At 39.4% G+C, this 27,680-nt stretch overlaps 1 protein-coding gene across 1 annotated transcript; it reads left to right on the top strand.

The window, feature by feature from the left end:
* wrap73 (WD repeat containing, antisense to TP73) lies at positions 1-27,675 on the top strand. Its single transcript, XM_084087633.1, has 13 exons — positions 1-155; positions 1,173-1,242; positions 1,377-1,529; positions 4,500-4,616; positions 10,492-10,564; positions 12,347-12,450; positions 13,478-13,564; positions 13,983-14,117; positions 14,208-14,285; positions 15,633-15,735; positions 17,791-17,916; positions 24,895-25,086; positions 27,045-27,675. Exons 2-13 carry the CDS (start codon positions 1,174-1,176, stop codon positions 27,152-27,154), a joined length of 1,347 nt encoding a protein of 448 aa, XP_083943759.1. The 5' UTR covers positions 1-155; position 1,173; the 3' UTR covers positions 27,155-27,675.
* Positions 27,676-27,680: the final 5 nt, after the last annotated feature.

Here is a 27,680-nt window from a genome sequence, read left to right on the forward strand (position 1 = left end):
ACTTCCGAAACATTAAGGGATTCGGTTGAGACCTCTTTAGCGCTCCTTGGCTGAGACAGTTGATTCTCATGAGTGTCTTTTTGTTTTTATCCTGCAAAGGTCTTTAATAATTGACCAATAAACTCTTCGGATCAGTTCTTACAAAACTCTGAAAGGTAAATTGTTAAAACGCACATAACGAGTCTTCTGTTAACTTAGACGTTAGACGTGTAACCAGTGTTTAACTTTAGTAACTGATACTGAGCTGTTAACGTTTCCTAAAGCCTGACAAAGGAGAATTTATGGATTATTATGCTAGACGTTTCTAAAAATCTAGCATCATTACAAATTAATCAATATATTCATATCGGTAGTAAACTCAGGATTTGTCATGATCGAAAAGTAAGATTAGGTTTTGTCTTAAATTCTATGTTTAAAGCACAACCTTCCTACAACAAGTCTACTGGGTGAATCATGAATTACTATAGCCGTTATCAATACATAGCCTAGGCTATATTTAGCACAAAGCAACATAACATTGGAAAAAAAAAAATTATTGTGACATTTTCATGTGTGTCGAGTTCCCTCTCCCTCCCCCCAATTGTTAATAAAAATATAATTTGCATTACTGTACCGTGAAAAAAACATACTAATTATAGTATTTATGCATAATGGTATTATTAATAATTTTAAAATATGTATGTATAATGGTATTATTTGTAGTACATTTAAAATATGTAGATTTACTGCCTTTCTGTTGATTTATTGTGATTACTGATTATAATAAAATGTCTGTCTGGACAGGTGATTGGCGTTAGATTATAAATAATTAATATAGTTTTAATGAGAATCTGATAAGAATCAATCACCATTGGGAGTAATGACAATGCAAATAAAAGTAAAAACTACATCTTAAAATCTTAATGTTCTCTAAATAGTATTTTTTTTTTTTTACTAAATGTATTATGTTTACTTTATTTGATTAGATTTTTGGTGAATAGGTGAGGTCTTTTTAACTTGGTTTTGGCACAGTCTTTGTGCCTCTGTTTGCAAACTTAACATTTGGGTAGTATGTTATTGTCAGCATTTTAAAGAATGCAGTAGCCAATATTTTTATATTTAATTTACAGTTACATTTTCATAATTGTATTTCCAGTCACAGAGTAATCAATCATTTTTTTTGTTTCCAATAGCATGAATTTCTCAGAGGTCTTCAAGCAGTCCAATCAATTGTGCAAAGTTTCTCCTGATGGGAAATATTTGGTAAAGTTGTTTATCTTACAGCCATCAACATTATCAGATGATAAATCGAAAATTATGACTATGATCAGAATAGCATACCACCATACTGATCTCTCTGTTTCTTGTTAATCACCACGTTTAACTTGGGCTTGTAGGCCACCTGTGTTCAGTACCGCCTGGTGGTCCGTGATATCAACACCCTTCAGATCGTGCACCTGTACACATGCCTGGACCAAGTGATGCACATGGAGTGGTCCTCTGACTCCCTCTTCATCCTTTGTGCCATGTACAAAAGAGGCCTAGTGCAGGTATGTCTAATTGCCAATTGCATTTGTTGATGCACTTTTACCTTTACTTTTCAGTCTGGGTGTGTTCAGTGTTTATCCAGAATGTAATGTCACACCTCTCCTAGAGCTGCGCGAATAAGGATAAAGGATTTGTTTTGTTTAAAATAGACGTCACGATCCTCCCACGATTCTGAATAGACAACTGTATGAAATAACATGTAATTTGCTAGAGGAACAAAATTTTAATTGCAGCAGTCTATTTAAAAAGAAATGTTTAATCAATTTGAATTGTTTTTTTAAAAATCGGTTTGAGTGAATGATTCAGTGACTCACTCATAAAGACTTCATTTGTTTCATTTCATTACTGGATGAATCAAGTGGCTGCGTCCGAAATCACCCCCCATACCCTTAAATAGGGCTAACCCTAACCATAGTGGTTGTTATCGAGTGCAATCATTCAATCCCATAATGCACCGCAATAACAAGTGTACAACTTAAAAATGCTGCATTCGGAGGATGCAATCCAAGGCAGGAAGGCATCAAGTCTGAATCCAATGTTAGCTTCGCTTCCTGTCTCCTAAAATACCTTCACTTCTGATGTAATTTCTAGCGGTGAAATTACTATTGTAGTAAAGCTCACCAAAGCTCGCAGTATTTTACTGTTGATCATTAAAGGTCCCGTATTATGCCCCTTTTCACAAGATGTAAAATAAGTCTCTGATGTCCCCAGAGTGTGTATGTGAAGTTTCAGCTCAAAATACCCAACAGATCATTTTTTAAAGTTTAAATTGTCATTTTTTGGGGCTCAGAAAAACGCGCTGTTTTAGTGTGTGCCCTTTAAATGCAAATAAGCTGCTGCTGCACGGCACAGGGGGCGGAGCTTCATGAGCTCGCGCTCAGTCTCTCAGGGCAATTTCATCTCACGGAATGATGATAATATCAGAAACTCTCAGTAACGGTGTTCATTTCGAGTCGGACAATAATGCCTACAGAGTCAGAGTGCTGTATAGAGATGAAACAGGTATAGTTTAGTAGTTTAATTACGGTTATTATAACGTATTTGTCATCTGCTTGTATGTATCCATTATTTATTAATAGCCTACAAGTCTGCTGTTTCGGACCAGGTCCGAATGATGATCAAACATATACTGATGAGTTTAATAAAGTTTATTGTACATCACACAAAAGATGAAGCGTCAGTTTTACTTCAGAAAATCACTGTAAGAGCTGAGTAAACACAGTAAGTTATAAGAAGTGCGCAAGTACATAAACGAATTTCGGTAGAGTTGAGGGAGCATTCCTGTGGGCGGAGGTTAGTCAAGAAACGGTTCTAGTGACGTCATTAAAGAAGGAAGTAGAGGGATGTAGTCCAAACGGGCCGTTCGCTGTAGGCGACTTCTGTTAAAGGGGCTATATGCTTTTTTCTGAAATTTAAACTCGCGACTGACACCTGTGGCCAAAAAACGGAACTGCTCTTCCTTTCTGCTCGCTCTCGTACGTGCACACTTCACAAGTCATCCGCTGCAAAGAAGTCAACATTATGTTTACAGAGGTAAGAACAGTCAAATACATATATTGTTTGAGAAACTAAGTTTGTTTGCTGACTAGCGGTGGTGGCAGAGTGATCTGAAACGTTTAACATGAACGCGCTTGACGTCACATCCGCAGACAGCGCGCGAAAAATCCGACCCGACAGAAAATAGGAAAAATAGGATACAGGCTTATAGGTGCACCCACTGTGAGCTGACAAGGTGTCAGTATGCTCATCAGGAGATGTTTGAGTCATACATGGTCAAATAAAAAGGCTATTGTTACGTTTATTTTGGGGAAACAGTTGCATATAGCCCCTTTAAATAAAATATCTCGCTTGGCATTGAACTTTGAGCTTTATAATTTTACAGATATTATTTATACTCTAACAACAACATTACACACTAACTAAAGTTTGAAACATGGGATCGCGAAGAACGGGACCTTTAAACCATTACTCTGCCTCAGAAGTCTTTCTGATATCAGTTTCTTGAGGTACCTTCGTGCTCAAACGCTGCCTTCAAAGTCATTGCCTGATTAGGGCAGTGAGGCAACATGTCAGCGGCTTACTTTTTCCGACTCACCCGTACGCTCAATGGCTAGAGAATACCCATAATGCACTGTGAGGGTCGTTCCGAATAAATTCCAGAGTCTCGCCAGAAGATGGCGCCTGCAGCTGAATCATCCATTATCCAGTAATGTAGGGAATAGTGAATAAGGGCATAGGGGGGCGATTTCGAACACAGCTAGTGTTCTTGAACAAATCTCTTAAATTATATTTTTAAACAGTCACTTGTCGCAAAGTGTTGCTGGCAAGGTAGTTGTACGATCTTTATTTGAAGCATCAAGTTACTTTCAAAAGGTAATTTACTCTATTTTGATCGCTATAAACTTTTATCTCAGTACTTTTTTTTTTCAATTATTGTAGCACAGAAATAATGATACTATGTGGCTGAAAACACTGTTTGTGAAGCGGTTTCATGACAACTGCTCTCTCTGGATCAGCAGAAGCTCAAACGCAGATTCAAATGTTCGCTGTACTTGTAATAGTTAAATAGACATAGCAGAATTGTGATTTAGGAATACGATCGCATGTGTGTTTGAATCAAGATGGCGATCTTTTAAAACAAGACAACCTATTTGAGGTCTCATTCACATCTGTTGCACAAATGGTACGAGCTAGACTGCAATTTGAAAACTTTTTGTTTTTCGTTTGTTCAGTAACCCTTGCTTCAGCTTAATAACCCCTCTAAGAGCTTTTAAGTATTAGGTTATACGTTAATTTTCACTTTTTCAACAATTAGATACAATTTCTCTATAGTTTAATTAACACAGTAAATTACCTTACCTTTGTAAGGGAAGCCAGTGCCAGTCTTTCATGTTGATCTATTCAACAGGACAACAGGACTCAGATATGTTTGTTAGTGAAGGGCCTTTGTGTTTCTCTCTATTCGCTCTCAGGTATGGTCTCTAGAGCAGCCGGACTGGCATTGTAAGATAGACGAGGGTTCGATTGGACTAGTTTCGTCACGCTGGAGTCCTGACGGGCGACACATACTCAACACCACTGAGTTCAATGTAAGTATGGCGGTAGGAGGAGTCAGTTCTGCACCGTGTCAACTGTTGCTGCCCATAAATGAAGACCTGAAAATAACAGACAGTCCATGGACTGAGTTCAACTCTGTTGATCCATTCTGTGGGGTCACAGTCAGAATACACTGTTCTTCTGAAAATTACTTCTTATGGTCTGGTTAATAATGCAAAATGTGAGAAGCAAAATTCAATAAAAACAAAAAAATAATACCACCATATTTTGGACCAATAGCACTAGGTGCAAAATATCATGGTATTTTTTGTTATTGTTTCTATCTACATGAATAAAAAATGGCCATGTTCACTATTGCGCAAACATTTGGGGTTGGTAAGATTAAAGAAGTCTCTTTTGCTCATTAACTCTGCATTCATTTTTGCTCAAAAATACAGTAAAACAATAATATTGTGAAATATTATTACAATTTAAAATTTATGTTTTGAAAACATAATTCATAATTAATTAATTCTACTCCAGTCTTCAGTCACATAATCTTTCAAAAATCATTTTGTGCTCAAGAAACATTTCTTCTCATTATCAATGTTGAAAACAGTTGTGCTTAATATTTTTATGTAAAACCTTTTATTTTTCAGGATACTTTATTGTCACTTTTGATCAATTGAATGCGTCCTTACTGAATAAAAGTATTAATTTCTTTAATAAAAAAACCTACTGAACCCAAACTATTAAACGGTAGTGTATTATGAAATCTCAGTGCCACTCTCTTTCTCTCTCTCCTTCTCTCTGTCTCTCTCTCCTTCGCTCTGTCTGTCTGTCTGTCTGTCTGTCTGTCTGTCTGGATTACACTTGGGCTGAGTGCCACAGTAGTGGTCTGTCGCCTAAACTTGATTCCAAGAATTACTGACAGGTGTTGAGATGATGGACAGCTGTGTGTGTGTGTGTGTGTGTGTGTGTGTGTGTGTGTGTGTGTGTTCACCAATTCACTTGGAATGAAGTGTCTGTCTGTCTGTCTGGAATTCTTGCTGTTTGTCTAGAGTGTGTGAGGGTGAATGATGCCTGGACACTTGTCTGTTGTCTTCCGTCTGACGTCTCTGTTACAGGCTTCCATAAATAATCAGTACACTGTCTGTTTTAACAACAGCACATGCAGTGTTTATGAAAGTAATTTTGCAATGGTCAAATTTAAAGCAAAGTTGTGTAAGGCAATGGTACATATTCATGGCTGTTTGTCTGAAAATTGTACAAAGACTGAAATCACAGACAATTCAAGTCAGCTTGCTTCTCTAGGGTGCCACCTAAAGGATTCCAACTGAACAATATAAAGGTGGCAAGTACATACTAGATTTCTAATACGGTATGTGCTGCTGGCATCAGTAAACTTTGAGCAGAGCTTTGTTGTTCACGCCAGGCCAGTTTACTGAATTATGACAGAATGATAATTTTTGGGTGTCCAAAAAACTATCCCTTTAAGTTGTTGGACTGTTCTTAGACTAAAGACATTCGTAAGGCTATAGAAGATTTGTAATTATGCACAGGTTGCATGGACCACTTTTTTTTTTAGGGGTTCAAGCGTGTAGCACTGAAACGCTATTGTAATTGTTACATTTTCATAGGATCAGCATTCTCCCCTGAAAGTGATCGGGCTGACCAAACCGTAAGTCGTAAAGACTCGAAACTTTGAGGGCCGGTAGTACTCACACCATCTACAACGTCACCAAGACTCAACCCGATCAGCCCAACAGGCGCGCTACAGCAGTGAAAATTACGAAATCGCTCATTCGCATTCACGTGCCTCGGCTTCGATCGTCACCCTGGCAAATTTTTTACGGGTATTTTGGATTTTTTTGAAAAACCTACTTAATTTTTTGGTCCAATCGTAACCAAACCAGTGCAGCAAGATTCTCTGGAGTCTGATTGTCAATTTACAAAAAAAGTTGAAATTTAGATTCACGGTCGCTAAGGGTGACCAAAGGTGACGCCAAAAATGTTTAAGTGGGAGGAGCCATTTGTACTAAAATGGCTATAACTCGTGAACTGTATGAGATATTTTCACCAAACTCGGCACGCATACTGTATGTAAGAGCTCATTCTGTGGTCATGTGGAAAAGCATGCGGCGATTGGCCACTTGATGGCGCTATAACATGGAAAAAACATCAAAATGGCTATAACTACGCAACCCTAAGTCTGATTGATTTGAAAATTGGAATGCGGTGTCTTCGGCCAGAGGTGCCAAGACTGCCTTTGAGGACATTCGCGTATCTCAAAAAACGTGGTCGACGGCGGCCAATGAAGTTTGAGCAGTTATTAGACACGGTTAAAGGAGGCCGATCGGAACAAAACTCGCTGGGCCTGTTTGACTCACAGCCTGTGAGAAATTCGAAAGAAATCGGCCACCGATTTGTAAATCGTGCGTAAAGTTTACAATCAACTTTAACAACTTTGCCTCTAGGACTGCCACTGTTAATCGAATCATTAAATTTTGGAGATTATTTAAAAAACAAACTAGTCCTAGATTTTTGGCTCAACCTAGATAAAACCCCTGCGGCACAATTCTCAGGACTCTCTAGGTCAATAATTATCTAAAAATTGTTTGGACTTTGGATAGCTATAGCTCGGTCATTTAGAAAATAGGCGTGGCAAGTTTTAACCAAACACTATTTCAGTGATAAATGGCCTGAAAGTGAAAAAAGTGGTCTTTTTCCTCTCTGATGTATGTGTTTACAGACTTTATAAAAGTATATTGTAAATTGCCTGTATTGGCTGTAATTATTCTTTTCCATCTATGATCAAAGTGGTTACATGCTTGCTAATTTAAACATTATATCTATTTACACAAGTGCTTAAAGGGTAACTAAACCCTAAACCAACTTTTTTTAGTTAATGATCTGTAAGAATGAGGCTTTATTAGTGCTGTTCATTGATTCGAGTAACTTTTTTGACATTTGGGTATAAAGTGTTTTAATTTTACAATATATGGTGTAAAAACGTCTGAGTGCTGCCCTCTTAAGGTTGAACGGTGGCTACTGCAGTTGAATTTTCCTATTGGATGTTGCGGTGGCAAGTGACGTAAGCAGGTTCCAGCTCACCACGCCCCTGGTACGAGCTAGCGTAGATTTATCTGTATTGTACAGTGGGCAGGAGGGTACGTAGGTGTAGTGTTGCTGGTTGCAACAGCACTGCTGGACTGCATAGCTTTCCAGCAGACTTGGAAATTAGGCGCCAGTGTTTGCATGCACTTGGCCTGGAAGACTGTGAGTGTGAAACCTGCATTTTACGCGGGATTGCTTGTGGAAATGGGCTTCTCCACACAGCTCGCGCTGAAAAGCGACGCAGTGCCACTCCTCCTGCATGGACTCCACCACTGCAGCGGCGTCTTGATGTGAGTGATCATATATATTTTAATCACAATTTATGGTTAGGCTAAAGTTAATCCTCTGGGGTCGACAAACGCGCCGGCGCATTTTGCTGGATTTTTTCACATAGCCGCAAAATATGAATATGCCCAGTGGTGTAGTCTAGTTTTTTGTAGTGAGTATACTGTAATATAACCCCCCCCCTCCTCCTCCTCCTCCTCCTCCTCCTCCTCCTCCTCCTCCTCCTCCTCACCCATCCCAGAGCGTCACCCCATAAGCACCACCACACTCACTAATGCATACAGTATGCATCGACATGAAATTGAGAGCATTATGAAATATTAGGTGTTATCAACATGTCAATTTATTATAAGCAACACAAGACTTTAACAGCCAATGACATTTACAGCTGGGGAGACTGATTTTCTACTGTTTAGTGTTAATCACCATCTAATTTAGCCAGTTAAGAGCTACATTTAGCCTTAGATGTTATATGAATATGGTCCCTGAAGCACAGGTTTTATCAGCTGACAATTTTCCAAAAAAAATAATAATAATGAAACATTATAGGCACAAATACAAATTTACTTTTAGAAATGGTGTTTAAAAAAAAAAGAAAAAGAAAAAGGTGTTATTGTTTTGGCAAGTTTACTGTTTAAATTATAACATGTATGAAAACTTGTGTGATATTTCCTTAAAATAACGTTTTAATAGATTTTATTATTATTATTCATTTTTAATTTTAAAATTTTATTAATTTTACTGTGCAATTTCTTTCTAATTTCTTTGAGTTAGACCAAACTTTTATTTTGGTGGGTTGTAGACATTTGAGTTTCTGTGTGTTTTAATAAACTATTATTATTATTATTATTATTATTAGGCCTACTTGAAGTATACTCTACTGTGCAATAGTAATATATTTCTGTTATAATTTCTTCAAGTTATACCGAACTTTTATTTTGACAGGTTGTTTTGAAGACATTACAGTTTTTATGTGTAGGCTATATGAAACGAATGAATGACGATAGTTTTGTCAAATTAAATGGTGAAATTCTCGTGCAGTGACTCTCATAGCAGCTCTGCGATGAAAGTGCACATGTGTATCCTATCCTACATCATGTCTCAATACAGTGAAACGCTGAAAACATCACGAGCGTGAGTCACGCGTGCTTCAGTGTGTGTGTGTGTGTGTGTGTGTGTGTGTGTGTGTGTGTGTGTGTGTGTGTGTGTGTGCGTGCGTGCGTGCGTAGTGGAGCACACATTGAGCGCTCATTCCCAGAGACGCGTAGAACAATTGCAGTCTCTTTTAACTTTAATATTCACAGACACTAGTCCATATCATATCCCTACTTTTGATTTATTCATTCAAAAATAGCCAAATTCCGTAATGACGTTCTGCTTAGCAAGCTCCATTTGTGACTGGATTCCGCGATTCGGTGTCGCTTCGCAAACACTGACGGGGTGAATTTATGAATGAAAGTGTGAAAGTCAGGCTCTGACCAGGGGTTTAGTTACCCTTTAAAGCGCTTGAACCCCAATAATTGCTGCTAGCAGCTATATTTTCTTTTTAATGGGGATTTTCTGGTGCTTAAAGGGATAGTTCACCCCAAAATTAAAATCATCTTAGAATTTACTCACCTTCAAGCCATCCTAGGTGTACATGACTTTCTTCTTCTTTCAGCCAAACACAAGTTATATTAAAAAATATCCTGACTCTTCAAAGCTTTTATAATGGGAGCGAGTAGCACCTGAGATTTTGAAGCCCAAAAAAGCGAATCCATTCATCATAAAAGTAATCGATATGGCTCCATGTGGTTAATAAAGGCCTTCTGAAGAAAAGTGATGCGTTTTTGTAAGAAAAAATCCATATTCATAACTATATAAACTATAATCACTGGCTTCCAGTGTAGCGTAAGCTTAGGTGAGAGTAGACGCCTCTCGCGGTTCAAACAAACAGAGCTGGGCAACAAACTCAAGCTCCTCCATCATTTCTCTTTAAAAATTAGACTTTTTAATTTGTGACCGGTGTTTTGTTTTGCTCTATCGTCTGCGCTTCCACATTTATCAATGCATCATGCCTCAGGTCAGAGGTCACTCTTCCGCCGGAACTAGACTCACATATAGCCGTTACCAGAAGCCAGTGATTATAGTTTATAAAGTTATAAATATATTTTCTTACAAAAATGCATCGCTTCGCTTCAAAGGCCTTTATTAATACTATGTCTTTTATGATGGATGCGCTTTTTGGGCTTCAAAATCTCAGGCTCTATTCATTCCCATTATAATGCTTGGAAGAGTCAGGATATTTTTTAATATAACTCTGATTGTGTTTGGCTGAAAGAAGAAAGTCATATACATCTAGGATGGTTTGAGGGTGAGTAAATTATGGGATAATTAAAATTTTTGGACCTCTGACAACCCTTTAAACTTGTACACCACTGACCTGTGTTTTAATCTTAAGGTTGACAACTTGAAGGTGCAAAATGGGTTTGTATCATTAAATTTAAATATTTATGTCTCTATAATTTTTTTGCTTTATCTTCACAGTTGAGAGTCACCGTCTGGTCCCTATGCACAAAATCCGTATCCTACATCAAGTATCCTAAAGCCTGCCAGAAAGGTGAGTGCATGCGTGTAAGTGCAGACATGAACTAGTTATACTAGTCTGGGGTATAGCTAGTTTTATAAAATGTTTGTGGGAGTGGAGATGTAAGGACAGGGTCACAGAAGCATGAATCATGTGAGAATATTTACCTGTAATATAAGTCTTGTCCCTGGACGTCTACCCAGGCGTGAGCTCTCACAGACAGCTGGTAAATGGCACATAGTCCTCGTAACACTCCAGAAGACATTGGGTTCATATAATGCATTACTGCCATAGATTGTCATTTTCTGGCCAGCAGAGTGTGGATTGAGTTATCTGTCACCCCTGTCGCTGTGGATTGAGCTGTAACCTTCAGATCAGCTGATGGAAAACTTGTGTTGAAAGGTGTTTCTGTGCTAGCATTGTGCTGTCTACCAGAGTGAATTATGAAAATTTTAGCCATTTATTGTTAGCAGTCATGGGTCAAAGTTATGGATCACAATTCCATTCCTAACATAATTGACCTCCGTCCAGTGTTGGGGAAGCTACGTTGACAATGTAGCTCATGCAAAGTAGTTCAATGACAAACAAAGTACTTTTTAAAAAAGGAGTTTGCTACACCTCAAGCTAACTACACTTGTGTTTTCAGTGTATTTGATCAAAAATACAGTAATATTGTGAAATATTATTACAATGACTTATGTTAATATTTTTTAAAATGTAATTTATTCCTGTGATGCAAAGCTGAATTTTCAGCATCATTACTCCAGTCTTCAGTGTCACGTGATCATTTTAATATGATGATTTGTGCTCAAGAAACATTTCTGATAGTTATCATGCAGCTGCTTCATATTTTGTGGGAACTACTACAGTTTTCTTTGATAGAATAGAATAGTTCAAAAGAACAGCATTTATTTGAAATATAATATTATATTATAATATATATATATAATACAAAATATTTTTTGTAACAATGTAAATGTCTTTACTGTCACTTTTGATCAATTTAATGTGTCCTTGACTTCTTGCAAAATAAAAATATTAATTTACTGATCCCAAATTTTTGAATGGCAGTGTAACTGTCAAATTATATATATATATATATATATATATATATATATATATATATATATATATATTTTATTTTTTTATTTTTTTTAATTTTTTTTTGTTTGTTGCCATTACAGTAACTGAAACTGTGCTTCTACTGTAACAATAAAAAAGGACAACATAGCTATACTGCGCATTTGTGGTCTGCTTTCCCGATTTAATTTACAATATATCCCATTAATAATTCACTGGAATGCACTAAGAATCTCTTGTTTTTCTCAGGTTTGCTTTTACACGAATGCTTTAAAAATTAATTGTCTCACTTTTCACTTCTTATCCCTATTAGCAGCAGTGTTTACTAGAATGCTTCTAGAGCTAGTAAATGCTAAAGTTAATGAACATTTTTGATTGAGGTTATGTTATATTTTACAATACGTACATATATTATACAGTTATATTTTAACACGTCCGCAATATTGCTGCAGAAATCATGTTTTTGGTGTTATCCATGGTCTGTAATTTGTTAATGCTTTTAAATTTCCCTTTTAATGTTTGATGGTTGAAGGGCGAGTAGAATAATGTCATCTCATTGTTCACAGTTTTTAAAAATGCGTATTATTCTGTTCATAGAGCGAATGTTTCGCTGATTGTTTACAGTTTAAAAATATAATTCGCACAAAGCATCATGGAGCGTAGGAAATACTATACTATGCTATACTAGAATATATGGTTGACTATTTAGGCTTTAAATGCATAAATGTGTTTCAGGTGTGGACTTCACTGCAGATGGCCGTTATATGGCTCTGGCGGAGAGACGGGAGTGTAAAGACTACATCAGTGTGTTTGTGTGTGATGACTGGCATCTTCTCAGAGTGAGTACACTGTGGCCTGATGGTTAGCACACATGCTCCAGAAAAGTTGAGCAGGAGAAGCAGATGTAGGAGAATCCAGCCTGATCTTTCCCACCCTTCTTTCTCCTGAAATCTCCTGCCCTTTTATCTATTGTCTTCATTAGTAAAAGTGGCAAAATATCATTATATCACTTCAGATGAAGATGAATGACTTGATTCTCAAATACTTGAATTAAACATTTCGGTAACACTTCACAATAAGGTTTCGTTTGTTAACATTAGTTAACTACTTTAGTTAACATGAGCAAACAATGAACAATGCTTCTACAACATTTATTAATCTTAGATGATGTCAATCTAAACCTTTACTAATACATTTTTAAGATCAAAAGTTGTATCTGTTAAAATTAATTGATGTATGGCTTTTCAATCTTTGTAATGATTTATTTAGTTAATATTATTTCTTTCTTTTATTTATTTTTTACATTTTTATATTGCTTTTCTTATTTTAATTTATTAATCAAGTTTTATTTATGTAGTTTTATTTAAATGATTTATTTTAATTATTTTAAATTATTTATTTTGATCAAATGGATTTTATTTATGGAGTTATTTTTATTTAAAGCTAATTTTATTTATTTATTTTAATCAAATGTTTTAATTTGTGTAAAAAAAACTAAAAAAAATGTTTTATATTACTAGTTCATGTTAGTTATGCATTAACTAATAATACCTTATTGTAAAGTGTTACTAAACATTTTAAACATTTTAAAAGAACTACCCTTTGTTTGGGGCACAATTATTTTAATATTTACTACTTTTTCATTAAAATTAAGTATTATCATTATTTTATTTTTTTATCACTTTTTGTAAATAACCTTTTTGGGTATTCATGAAAACATTTACATTTTAAATAACTATATATTTTATATTTTATAGGAAATACAGATTGTTTATTTAATTAAAATCAGCATGAAGGCAGTACAACAAATATTAATTAAACTTTACAATTATTGCAAAAATTAAAATTTTTCCATTTTGTCTGTAGCATTTTGAGAGCGAGACTCAAGATCTGGCAGGGCTGGAGTGGTCTCCGAACGGCTGTGTTCTTGCGGTGTGGGACAACAGTCTTGAGGTAAAGAAAATCAATGCTTAAGGTCACTAAAGATTTCTTTCACAGATTCTGGTCATTGACCGTACTACACAACATGTATTATTATTTGTAGCCTGGATGTGCATTTTTGTGCAGATCTACTCTATATAATTATCATTTGGACTGATGTACTAATTAGTTGTGAGCGCAATCTACATCATTTCTACCACAGAATTTTTGTTAAATCCAGCCACTCAGATTGGAGCTTAATTTTGGAAAGCGCAATAAGCATCAAATGCTGTGAACGATTGATACTCAAACTGTCTGATGCAGACACAGGGGTTTGAATGCCTCTCATCATTGATGAACAGATTTGGACTTTTTATCATTGAAACAATTTAGTTTAATAAAATTCTGAAATATTAACTAATCTGATTAACTCTGCGGTTTCTCTCCGCAGTATAAAATGTTATTATATTCGCTGGATGGCCGCCTGTTGTCGTCCTTCAGTGCGTATGAGTGGTCTCTAGGCATAAAGTCTGTCTCGTGGAGTCCCAGCAGCCAGTTCTTGGCTGTTGGCAGCTATGATGAAAAGGTAGGAAATCTATTAAAGAAACAGATGGAAAATAACTGTTTAATATTACATAATCTGTATAAAAGAGTTTTGATGGGCTTTTTCCATCAGGTTCGGATCCTGAATCACATCACCTGGAAGAAGATCACAGAATTTGAGCATCCAGCCACCATTGTAAACACCAAAGCTGTAGGTGTTTTTCTCCTGAGTGCATATCTGAGGGGGGGGGGGGCTGTTATATGAGGGGGGGGGGGACTCTCTACTTTACTTTACAGTGCCCCTATTGTGCTATTTTGTTTTGGAGTTCCCCAACAATAGGTTTATATGCATCCAAGGTAAAAAAAAATAATACAAAAACAAAAAAACTTTTAATTTTCTCATAATATACATTGCAGCATCACCTGTTTTCCGAGAGCCTGCTCTGCTCTGATTGGTCAGATGGTTTAGTCTGTTGTGATTGGTCAACCACTTACAGCGTGAATCAGAAAAGAAACGCCCATTACAGTATTTGAATTTTAGCTCCAGAGACTTCCCCAGCACTTGATACACTGTGAAACAAACTGTAACGATGACGTCGATTTTACAGCATTAATTCGAGCCCGAGTCCTCTACCTTTTAAAGTGTATGCAAAGTGGATTTGCCTCGGCAGCACAGAAGACAGTGTCTTCTCAACATGAACAACACGGACCAAACTCTTCCAGGCCTCAGCTACAACTACTGTGTTTGAGTAGATGACGTTCACCGGCAGCCAATGAAGACCATAGGCTGGCATTATGCAAATGTGTTACAAACCTACAAGGGTTCGCACAAGAATTAAGACTGATGACTCGTTTCAGGCAGTTCAGAAACGGTTCTTTCTTTTGAGCGGCAATAACATATCATGATAGCATTATCATGCATTTTGATCTTTGAAACTTTGCAGACCTTTTACGTTCACAAACAGCTATATTGAATTAATGGTAATATCCAAAAAAACATCATGGGGCACTTTAAACAGCACTTTTACAGGCTTAACTCATTGGAAAATGTCTCTGCCTATATTTTTGCAAAACTTCATAAACATACCTATAACTTGGTGCGCTTGATCGATTAATAAAGACTTATTTTCATGTGTTCCTTGCACAATACTATGTTATGACCTCAAAACACTTTTACCATAGTGCATGATTTGTAAACTTAATACATTTTAACATTTGCATCACATAACCAGCTTTATATGTATGACTTTTCTGACATAGTAAACTTGTTTGCAACCAACATAATACAATGTTGCCAGATTCACGTTCATCTGTTTCAGATAAAACTGAACACACTTTTCACGCCACTTGCTGGACATTTCACTTTGAAAGCGTCACAATTCATGCAAAGCAATGTAATATAATTTTGCAGAACTGTCGCCACATGCTTATATTTTTTTTCAACCATTATGAAAATGTTAGATTTTATGAGTTTACATTTTTCTTATTGAAAAAGTCTAAAATGTAAGTGAACTAGAAAAAAGTTTATAATCAAAAACTGTTTTTTTGTTTGTTCTAGGTGGTATTTAAGGAAGTGGAGAAAAGACCTGTTGTGGGCAGTGAAGATCTTTCTATTCATCAGCTGACTGTGGATAATTCCCTATTTAGCACACAGAGCAAGTGTAAGTTTCATTAATCTTGTGTACAGTTCCTGGTAGTTAAACTACAGTATGTTCCTGCTGTAAGGAGGGTGTTTGCACTAATATTACCTGCTATGCTGACAGCACTGCCTCGGTGGACACCAGAGATTTCACTTGGTGGCAGGTCATTAAGAATAAGTAACTATTTCTATTGCTGGACTATTGACGAAGGTCTGCAGATACACTACATAAATCTTATCAACGTCATAGCAATGGAGATCTCATGTTACAATCATACTAAGCCCCCGAACTCTTTACTCTTTTGAAATGATGAGTATGTTGTGCTATGTGTAGACATGCTCTCACATTCACGATGCAAAGCTCTCTCCAGTCCATCTTGAACATTTATTGAAACGTTTTGTCATGTATTGTAAACTTGAGCAAACTGTACAGGGCTCGACATTAACGCTTGTGGAGTGGGACGAGTGGATTTTTTGAAGGGGCAAGAGAAAGAGAGTTTTACCCAGCCGGACAAGTAGCCCAATTAAAACGTCAAAAACAAAAAAAATGACTAGGGAATCACCAAAACACGAGAACGACTCTGATTTGATCACATTACATGACTCTGATTTCAGCACACAACGCAAAACGACAGTGGAGGTAATGTAATCGTAGCGGTGGCATATTCTATGCTAATTTCACCCTCGCGCTCCATCATGACGATATATCACGAGACAGCTTTTCACCTCGACGAGAAATCTCGGCACATTTTAATAACGAGATCTCGTCACACCCCTACTTCTGGGTAAATATCACAAATAGGCAGATTTAAATATGCCAGTGCTGATAGAACATTGATGAGAATATTGCTTCAGAATAAATTATATTTACAACACAAAAAATTAAAAAAAATCAGGAAAAGCTACTTTTTTTACTTTTAAAGTGAATGACCGATTTACTTGTCTGAAGGACAAGCACATATGACAAGGCTTAACGTTGAGCCCTGCTGTACGTATATCACATGTCATTTATAAATCAACACCTATCCAGCCACTTGAGGAGGTTATATGCTAAGGTTAGTCAATCACAACAAAGACAAATTACATGGTACAGTACCAAAGATAGCCTTTTTTGGGGGGCAGAATATAAACAGAATATATTTTATTGTAAATTCAGTGATTATTTGAAAATTTTAATTAACACATAGTACTAAAGCTTTAGAACTTTAAATTAATTAAATGTATTTTCTATTTTTATTAATACATACATTATACTAGCTTCTGGTCATTGACCTAAGACTATGTAACACTATTATTTTTAATAGCCTAGATGTGCATTTGCAAGATGCAATATATAGGTAATTATTATTTAGACTGCTGCACTAATCACTTGTTAATTCATTTTTTAACCACAGAATTTTTGTAGAAGCAAGCCAATCAGAGTGGAGCTTTTTGTAGCAATTTTGGATAGCTCTTGTTTCTGAGCACAGTAAGCATAAATTATATATATATATATATATACTGTTGCTATTGTTAATACTTTATTCTCAGAATTATAAATTTGGGATTTATTATATAGATTTTGGAGTGCATGTTTTTGATCATAGAGAAGTTGGAAAATGGTAATTAAAAATCAAGATATCCTGCATTGGGAGTAATGCATCACAAGTTACGTAATCAGATTACTTTTTTCAAGTCACTAGTAAAGTAACGCATTACTTTTAAATTTGCAACAAAATATCTGAGTTACTTTTTCAAACAAGTAATGCTTTTTTTTCCCATTTATTGACTGACACCTCTCCTGTACCCATGTTGAGAGAAATGGCATTACTTTCCATTAAAAAGTAACTAAGTACGCAATTAGTTACTGTTTTAGGGAGGAATGTGATATTGTAATGGATTACTTTTAAAAGCTACTTTCCCCAACATTGAAGATATGACAATGGTTGATGTAAGAAACCTACAAAATTGTAAAATATGCTTTAAGCATGAATGCACACAATCTGTTAGCGAGGTGAAAGAGGTGGGCAAATGCAAATAAACTGTGAAAATAATGCTATTACATTTTGATCAGATAGACTTCAATACCTTGTTTCAGATGAGATCACACAGCTGCCAACCCAGGTGCCAGTAATCAAGCCCGATCCGGACCGTGCCAACCCTAAAATCGGCGTCTCTGCTATGGCTTTCAGTGCTGATAATCGCTACCTTGCTACGAAGAATGGTAAGGCTGTGTGTGTAGTGGATTCATGAAACAATCATGAGTCCTGAATGTGAACCAAGCAGTGATCCCACCTTTCAACCGATGAATTTCCATGACTTGGATTACTATGTGCAGATTTTTACACATTGATAGATCAGAAAGAGATATTTCTAGTTGTGCTACAAACATATTCACTCAAGGCAAGACACTACAGATGTAACTAATTTACAAAATGTAACTAATAGATATCACTATACTTTCCATAGTTGATTAATCACAGTACAGTAAGACAGTTGTTTTGCGTTACAAGTTTTCTGAAATGTTTTGTTCAAATATGAGGCATTATCTAATTAAATATGCACTAATTTGCATACATTTTCAGAATAGAAATCGCTCCGGTTACGACTGTAACCTCGGTTCCCTGAAGAGGGAACGAGCGTTGCGTCGAGTTTGACGCTATGGGAACGCTTTGCGTGATGACGTCTTGAAGCACATGTAAAATCAGTCCAATGGCGTGGCGGAACGTCAGAGGCGGGTGACGTCACGTACCAGGAAGCTATAAAAACCGGCCCGAAACAGAAAATGACAGCTTAATAAAGTCTGAAGTCGTGCTGACAGGCATGAAGGAGATATGGCAAGGTGACGCAACGCTCGTTCCCTCTTCAGGGAACCGAGGTTACAGTCGTAACCGGAGCGTTCCCTTTCAAGGGAACTCGCGTTGCGTCGAGTTTGACGCTATGGGAACGTCTATACCAACGCCTCCATAGCTACAAATGTCTGTCCTGTGTGAAATCTAGTAGAGCAGCACTAGGATGACAAAACATGAGACCCTGGAGCAGAGTCTAGATCCAGAGAGTAGAACCTGACGAAAGTGTGCGGTGAGGACCAGCCTGCCGCATCACAAACGTCCTGTAAAGAAACTCCTGAAATAAGGGCCTTAGAGGCCGCCATACTCCTAGTAGAGTGCGACCGGACAGCCAAAGGAGAAGGCTGCCCAGCCGCCTCATAAGCAAGTGAGATAGCCTCAACCACCCACTTGCTCATTCTTTGCTTAGACACCGGGCCTCCCTTGTTAGGGGAGCCAAAGCAAACAAATAACTGATCACTTCTACGCCACAGGGCAGCTCTGTGGACATAGGCGTCCAACGCCCGAACTGGGCAAAGCAAATTATTAGCCTCCTGGTCCGCATTCTGGAAGGGAGGAGGACAAAAGGCCTGCAGAACGATAGGTCTGACCACATTAGTGGGGACCTTGGGGATATAACCCGGTCTGGGATGAAGAAAAGCTTTCACCATACCCGGAGCAAACTCTAAGCATGACGGAGCAACTGACAATGCTTGCAGATCCCCTATTCTCTTAAGAGAAGAAATAGCCAGAAGAAAAAGAGCTTTCAGAGTTAGAAATTTCTCAGGAACCTCCTCAATGGGCTCAAAGGGGGCCAGGGACAGGCCTTGTAGTACAATGGACAAGTCCCATGGTGGCACCCTAGAGCGAACTGCAGGCCTCAGCCTCCAAGTGCCACGAAGGAAACGAGATATTAAAGGGTCTTTCCCCACAGACATTCCACCCAAAGGAATGTGGTAAGCACCTATGGCCGCCACATAAACCTTTAAGGTGGACGGGGTCAGACCTGCAGTGAACCGGTCCTGCAGGAACTCCAGCACTGTACCAATTGGGTAGTTAACTGGGTCCAACCGACGGTCACTACACCAAGAAGTGAAGACTCTCCACTTCAGGGCATAAAGTTTCCTCGTGGAGGGAGCTCTGGATTGTAGAATGGTCTCAACAACCTCAGTTGAGAGACCTGACTCTATGAGCTGGGCCCCCTCAGAGGCCAAGCCCACAGGTTCCACAGTTCTGGGCGGGGGTGAAATATTGAGCCCCCTGCCTGGGAAAGAAGGTCTCTCCTGACGGGTAACTCCAGAGGATGCCCGTCGAGGAGGGAGACCAGATCGGGAAACCATACTCTGCCCGGCCAACGCGGGGCTATAAGAAGCAGGCAAACCCGGTCCCTGCGAACTCTCTCCAGAACTCCCGGGAGCAGAGCAACTGGGGGAAAGGCGTACAGACGTAGCCTCGGCCACGTCTGTACCATAGCATCCAGTCCCAGAGGAGCTGGATGCGTGAGGGAGAACCAAAGTGGACAGTGAGACGTCTCTCGAGACGCAAACAGATCCACTTGTGCTTGGCCGAACTCCCTCCATATCAGCTCCACCACCTCGGGGTGGAGCCTCCATTCCCCGGGCCTCGGCCCCTGCCTCGACAGAGTGTCTGCTCCTATATTCTGGACCCCGGGGATGTAGGCTGCTCTGAGTGACAGCAACTTCCCCTGGGACCACAAGAGGATATGGCGCGCCAGATTGGATAATGGGCGCGAGCGCAGACCCCCTTGGTGGTTGATATAGGCGACTACCGACGTGTTGTCCGTATGCACTAACACATGGTGTCCCCTGAGATCTGTGATAAAGCTCCTCAGAGCCCGGAAGACGGCTAACATCTCTAGGCGATTGATATGCCAGGAACGATGATGGTCTTCCCACAGACCTTGAGATGAGCGACCCTCCAGGATCGCTCCCCAACCCGTGAGGGAAGCATCCGTCGTTAGCAGTTTGCGACGACAAGGAGCTCCCAACACTGGGCCCTGGGACAGGAACCAAGGTTTCTTCCACATAACCAAGGCACGTAGGCATCGCCGCGTGACCTTGATTGTGCGAAATGGGTTGCCCCTCGGGGAAAACCCCCTGGTCCTGAGCCACCACTGCAGGGGCCTCATGTGCAGCAGTCCAAAAGGTATCACGTTGGAAGCTGCTGCCATGAGACCCAACAGTCTCTGGAACTGTTTGACATTGAGTAGCTGGCCTAGCTTTACACTTTTCACAGCTGCAAGGATGGACTCTATACGTGGCGGTGACAGGCGCGCCTGCATCGACACTTAGTCCCAAACCACGCCTAAAAAAGTGGTCCTCTGGAGTGGAGAAAGCACACTCTTCTTGGCGTTCAGCCGTAACCCCAGCTCTTTCATGTGGGCGAGAACAACATCTCGATGTTGAACCGCCAACTGATGCGACTGAGCTAAAATCAACCAATCGTCGATGTAGTTCATTATGCGAATACCCTGGAGGCGCAGCGGCGCCAGAGCTGCATCCATGCATTTGGTGAAAGTGCGGGGTGATAAAGCTAGGCCGAATGGAAGAACACGATATTGGTAAGCTTTGCCCCCGAAAGCAAACCTCAGGAACTTCCAATGACACGGACGGATGGAAATGTGGAAATATGCGTCCTTGAGATCTATCGTGACAAACCAGTCCTCGGATCTGATCTGTGGCACGATCTGTCTCAATGTTAACATTTTGAACTTGAGCTGCATGACTGAATCGTTCAGAACTCGAAGATCTAAAATGGGACGCAATCCCCCGTCCTTTTTTGGAACTATGAAGTACCGGCTGTAAAACCCGGTTTCCCTGTCGGAGGGAGGTACATATTCTATGGCCCCTTTCTCTAACAGAGTGTTCACTTCTTGTTCCATAACCAGAACCTGCTCGGGGGCCACCACTGTGGGCAGGACCCCCATAAACCGAGGAGGGCGTTTCTTGAATTGTATCAGATACCCTCTTTCCACGGTCTGCAGGACCCAACGAGAAACATTTGACAGTAGTTTCCACGCTGTCAAAGATTCTACTAGAGGTACCAGCCTCTCGAGACTGGTTTCTGGATTTTGTTGTTGTTGAGCAGTCAATTCGACGCCCTGTAACGGCGCACCGGCAGGGAGCGACCGAACAGACTGCTCTAACACCCTCCTCGGAGGGGGCGGGCATCCCGAGGCCACTACGTTTCCGGGTGGTCCTTGAGATATGTGCTCGCCGGAGACCGCTGCGCCCTGTAACACCGGAGGCGGCAGGGTTAGCAGAACGGTCCCCTGAGGGTACCGAAGAGAGACGGGCACCGTAAAAAGAGGTGTTAACCGCTCTGCTTCGGGGGGGACTACCCTCATTAGTCCTGAGCCCTCGGACGTCAGGATTTCTTCCCAGCAGCCTTCTTGGCGGTAATAACGGTCCGCAGATCCGCTTTACCCCTCGAAGACTGCTGGGTTTGAGCGCGCCCTCCGTGTCCCCGAGATTTTTGTGGGGGAGCACGGGAGGACACGCTCTGCTTCTGAGTGGCACGGTGCTCAGCGCCCTTTTTAGAGGAGTGAGGCTGCTCCCGCTCAGCAGCCTCATAGAAAGAACGGCGGGGAAGAAGCTTTTGGAGAGCAGCTGCTTGTTTAGCGGCTTCTTGAGATTTTGCAACCGCAATATTCACTGCATCCCCAAATAACCCGGCAGTGGAAACCGGAGCATCTAAAAGAACATGTTTCTCTTTGTCCTTTATATCGCTTAGATTGAGCCACAGATGCCTCTCAGTGGCCACCAGGGCTGCCATAGACCGCCCGATAGATTTAGCGGTCTCCTTGGTGGCCCTGAGAGAAACATCTGTGGCTCTGCGAAGTTCAGCCACAGTGTCGGGACCAATTCCCCCGCCCTCCTCTAAATCCCCCAATAATTCTGCCTGATATGCTTGCAGGATGGACATCGTATGCAGACACGCTGCAGCTTGACCAGCGGCTGCATACGATTTATGTACCAGGGACGAAGTCATTTTTACTGGCTTAGAGGGAAGTGTAGGAGCCTTCAGGGAAGATGCTGTTGCTGGAGAGAGATAGCCCGCGAGCGTCTCTTCCACCCTCGGCATCTCCCCATAACCATACTCTTTATACTTTGAAATAGAGGAATAGAGAGAAGTGTGTGGTGTGTATACTCTGTGAGACACTGGTTTCCCCCACGATCTCGACACCTCGGTGTGGAGATCGGGGAAAAACGGCAGGCTCCTGCGCTGGGGCTGAGCACGAGATGGCAGGAAGCGTTCGTCGAGCTTACTTTTCGAACGAACGTCCTGCCGATCCTCTGGCCACTCAATAGATAGTCTGTCAACCGCTCTAGTAATGACATCGAGCAGTTCCTCAAACGCATGAGACTGAGGTGGCGAATCCTCAGACTCAGCTTCAATACTCACAACATCCAACTCCTCAGAGCTGGATAGTTGCAGTACTGGTACCTCTATCGGGGGGGAAGTAACCGCAGCGCGTGCTTCCACACCCTGATGAGAGGCACTGGATCTATCAGAAGGATGCTGAGATAAGGCAGAGCCCGTCTCAACATCCACTGATAAATCCATTTGTGAACCCCAGGACTGAGATCGACGCCGTGCCTCGGCAGCGGCGGGACCCGAGCCCTGGGGAACGTGGTCGGGATAGAACCGAGCCAGGCGGGATCGGAGTGTACGCAAAGGAAGCGCACAGCAATGCTCACAGTCACCACCCTCGAGTGCTGACTGGGCATGCTCCTCTCCCAAACAAACAACACAAAGAGTGTGTGTGTCACCTCCCGTTAAATAACGCGGGCAGGGATGGACACACACTCTAAACTGCTGCTTGCTCGCCATACTGAATAATATAAATATATATACAGACAACACCAAATAAGACAGACAGATTTCAACACAGAGCGCAACTGAAGACTCAGAAAGCTGTCATTTTCTGTTTCGGGCCGGTTTTTATAGCTTCCTGGTACGTGACGTCACCCGCCTCTGACGTTCCGCCACGCCATTGGACTGATTTTACATGTGCTTCAAGACGTCATCACGCAAAGCGTTCCCATAGCGTCAAACTCGACGCAACGCGAGTTCCCTTGAAAGGGAACTGAACATTTAATAGAGCCAGGTTTAAAATGTATTATTTCATTTTGTCGACATATTAAAGTTGACGTTTTTTACAGAATGGATTTTGGAAATCTCTTTTAATCACTCCATAAATCAGAAAAAACTCAACAGCCAGAATTTATTTTTCACCGTTTTTTTTTAGGAATAAAATGTTCAATACATATCAGGTTAATGTTATATATGGAAGCTTGTTTCCGCCACAGAATAAAACATTTTAAAAGATAATTGCGGCTTTTTCAGAATTGCGAGATATAAACTCGCAATTGCGAGAAAAAAGTCTAAATTGTGTGATATAAACTTGCAGTTCTGACCTTTTTCTCACAATTGCAAGTTTATATCTCGCAATTCTGAGAAAAAAAGATGTAAACTCGCAATTGTGAGAAAAAGGTCAGAACTGCAAGTTTATATCACACAATTTAGACTTTTTTCTCGCAATTATGACTTTATATCATGCAATTCTGAGATAAAAAGTCAGAACTGCAAGATGTAAACTCGCAATTACGAGAAAAAAAGTCCGAATTGTGAGAAAAAAATTCACAATTACCTTTTTAATGTTTTATTCTGTGGCGGAAACAAGCTTCCATAGTTAAATAAACAAAGCACCCTGTAAAACATTTAGAATGTAGAATTTGCTGCATGTAAGGGCTAAAACTGAAACTGAAGTAGAGAATTCAGGCTCAATGCAGAAAAAAAAATGAAATAATGAAAAAATGGCCTTTAAAAAGTATATATTGTAATTGAAATGTACTGATGCAAACAGATAAAGTGTAATAGAATAAACACATAAATGTATATTTTGGATGTTTTCTTTTCACTAGTCTGAAAGAAGCAAATCAGCACAAAATCTCAAAATTGACCAGTGCCTGAAAAAACAGTGGCTTTGCCTGTAGTGTCTTGCCTTAAAAAGGTTTGACTACTTTTTACAATTTTCTTGATTTCCATTAGTTTTCCAGGCCCGGAGACAATTGTATAATTCACAGAAACGTTTCCTTTCTATCTTTCTGTGTAGTTCTCAATCTTCATGCCCCTTGTTCCATTTGGCAACAATAGTCATTATGAGAAGCATTACATTCTGCCAGTGCCAACCTGAGTCGGATTTTCAGAGCCATTTGGTGCCCTGGCTTCCTGGGAAATTCCCCTGCATTACTACAGACTTTACTCTTCCTATTCAGATGCCCTAACAACTGTGCTTCATAGGCTCATGTTGTCATTGAGATGCTGACGCTGTGTCCATCTTCTGTCAGATAACATGCCTCAGAGCCTGTGGGTGTGGGACATGCAGAGACTCGGCCTGCTGGCCGTCCTGGAACAGACAGGTCCTGTGCGCTGCTTTGTCTGGGACCCACGCAGACCCCGGCTGGCGCTCTGCACCGGAAACACCAAAGTGTATCTGTGGTCGCCAGCTGGCTGTGTGTCTGTGAATGTACCAGTTGAAGGTATGGATCCAGTTTCACCACAGTTCTTGACTCAACATTACTTTCAAACAAGCTTTTACACTATTGCTTAAACAACACTTACAGTTCTGTGTGTTATAATAAAGCAAATAGCACCGTTAGAAGTTATATATATATATATGACCCTGGACCACAAAACCAGTCATAAGTCGAACGGGTATATTTGTGGCAATAGCCAACAAAACATTGTATGGGTCAAAATTATCGATTTTTCTTTTATGCCAAAAATAATTAGGATATTAAGTTAAGATCATGATCCATGAAGATGTTTTGTAAATTTCCTACCTTAAATATATCAAAAATGTATTTTTGTGAGTGGATGCAGCACAATCGCCAACATAAATGGACAACTTTAAAGGTGATTTTCTCAATGTTTCGATTTTTTTGCACCTTCAGATTCCAGATTTTCAAATCGTAGTATCTCAGACAAATATTGTCCTATCCTAACGAACCATACATCAATGGAAAGCGTATTTATTCGGCTTTCAGATGATGTAATCTCAATTTAAAGGGATAGTTCACTTTGAAATAAAATTTTGGTATGTTTTAGCTTACCTCAAGGGCATCCAAGATGTAGGTTTCTTTTTTTCCGCAGAAGTTTCAATTTTGATATTTTTAGGTCAAACCGTTCTTGTCTGTCAGTCATATAATGCAGGTCTATGGTCACCACCTCAAAGAGCAAGCACAGAGTCCAAATTAAAACAATTCCACATCGTCCAAATTAAACAATTCCCCATCGTAAGTACACATTGATGGCCTAAGACACGAAACGAGCGGTTTGTGTGAGAAAACGAACAGTATTTATATCGTTGTTACCTCTTGAACACAGCCGCATCCAAGTGATCTGAGGGCGCGGGCGGGTATAGATATATACACTAGATGTCGCCTTGGCTACTGCAGTTCATTGGAACGAAAGCTAAAACATACCAAAATTTAATTTCAAAGTGAACTATCCCTTTAAACAATTTTACCCATAAGTCTAGTTTCGTGGTCCAGGGTCACATATATTGTCCAAAATGAACTTTATGCCAAACCTGCTAGTTGTCAGTGAATTTGCCTGCTATAAATATATATTTTTTTACTGGCCATAAAATAGTTTTGCATATATATATATATTTTTTATTTTATTTTTTATTCTCCATGACAAGATTTATTTAGCAGTTTTATTTAGCAGCTAGAATATTAGTGGCATTATATCACAGCATCATAAACGAAATGAGTCTGTACTGCACCTGTCACAAAATCCTAAAGACGAACTATCATGATTTCTCATGTTTTCGTTTTAAGTGGCTTGATGTGATATATTTCACATGTCTCACCACATGTGAGTTGTGGATGAACATAGGATGGTAAATTTCCACTGACGCAAAAGATGCGGATGTTTTTGCCCATTAACCATGGAAAAATCACTGTCATGTACAACCTCTCGTTGCTTGATGCTTTATAAAATACCAACAAAGCCAGCGTGATGAAAATGTTCCATAATTTAATTTATTAATCACCACAATCAATAAAAATGTTGGTTGATTTTATTTGGTATCCTTGAATATTGGATATTTAATTATACATGCTTTATCCAAATTATTTTAGTATTATTATATATATATAATTATTATTAGAATTTATTAATGCTTTTAAATGTAATCTTTAACATCTCAAAATAAATATCCATTTATGTGATGCCTAAGTTAACTTGTAGAATTTCAGATGTTTGATTTTATTTTATAGTGTTTAATTTATGCAGACAAAGTAGTTCTTTTTTTTACATTTTATATTTTTATTATCTGCCATAACACATAACAGACACAGGTTTGAGTATAATCAGCCTTTTGATCATATATAGTTGTTTTAGGAAATGTGTTGGCCCATAAGCAATACAGGAAGCTGCTTGCATAAAAGGAAGTTGTGTGGATAAGTCTAACTTCTCTGTTTCCTCACAGGCAGTTTCCAGGTACAGTCTCTATTTTGGCACTGCAGTGGCAGCTCACTCATCCTGCTCTCAAAAGAGCAGCTCTGCCTGTGTTACATGGAAACAGAGGAGGAGAAATAAACCAAAGCACTTCATCACACTCCCAAGAGTCTGTTTCTGCAATATAACTGAGAGACTGAGATCCAAAGAACTCTAGACAAAAACACTGTGTCTGCAAATATACCTCAGCACTTTCTAGTGGGTTTCAGGTAGGGTCTTTATTACATTTTCATCTTGACACAAAATGTTGATTGTCAAAACAGCACATGCTATGAGTCAAATATTGATCAGATGTGTGTGATTCTACCGCACCAACCTGGTGCACTCAGATCTGCTTCTTATGGCCTTAGACAAGCTAAACAGATGTTACACATGCTCTGTGAAGGACCAAGTGTATCGTACAATCAAAAGTCTAATCTGTCACTTTAGATTTGCTGTGATTTTTAGATGAATGTGAGTTGTTGTGAATGTGAAGCCTTTTGCTTCATGACAATGTCTGTTGTATTTCATTGTTTTTCCTGAAAATGTTTCAAAACTAGAATTATTTTTATAAAATTTAGATCTATTTGTAATAAAGTTTTCTACATTGATGTTTCCCATAATTGCG

This window comes from Abramis brama, assembly GCF_963993115.1.
Source record: "Abramis brama genome assembly, chromosome: 16".
Taxonomy (NCBI): domain Eukaryota; kingdom Metazoa; phylum Chordata; class Actinopteri; order Cypriniformes; family Leuciscidae; genus Abramis; species Abramis brama.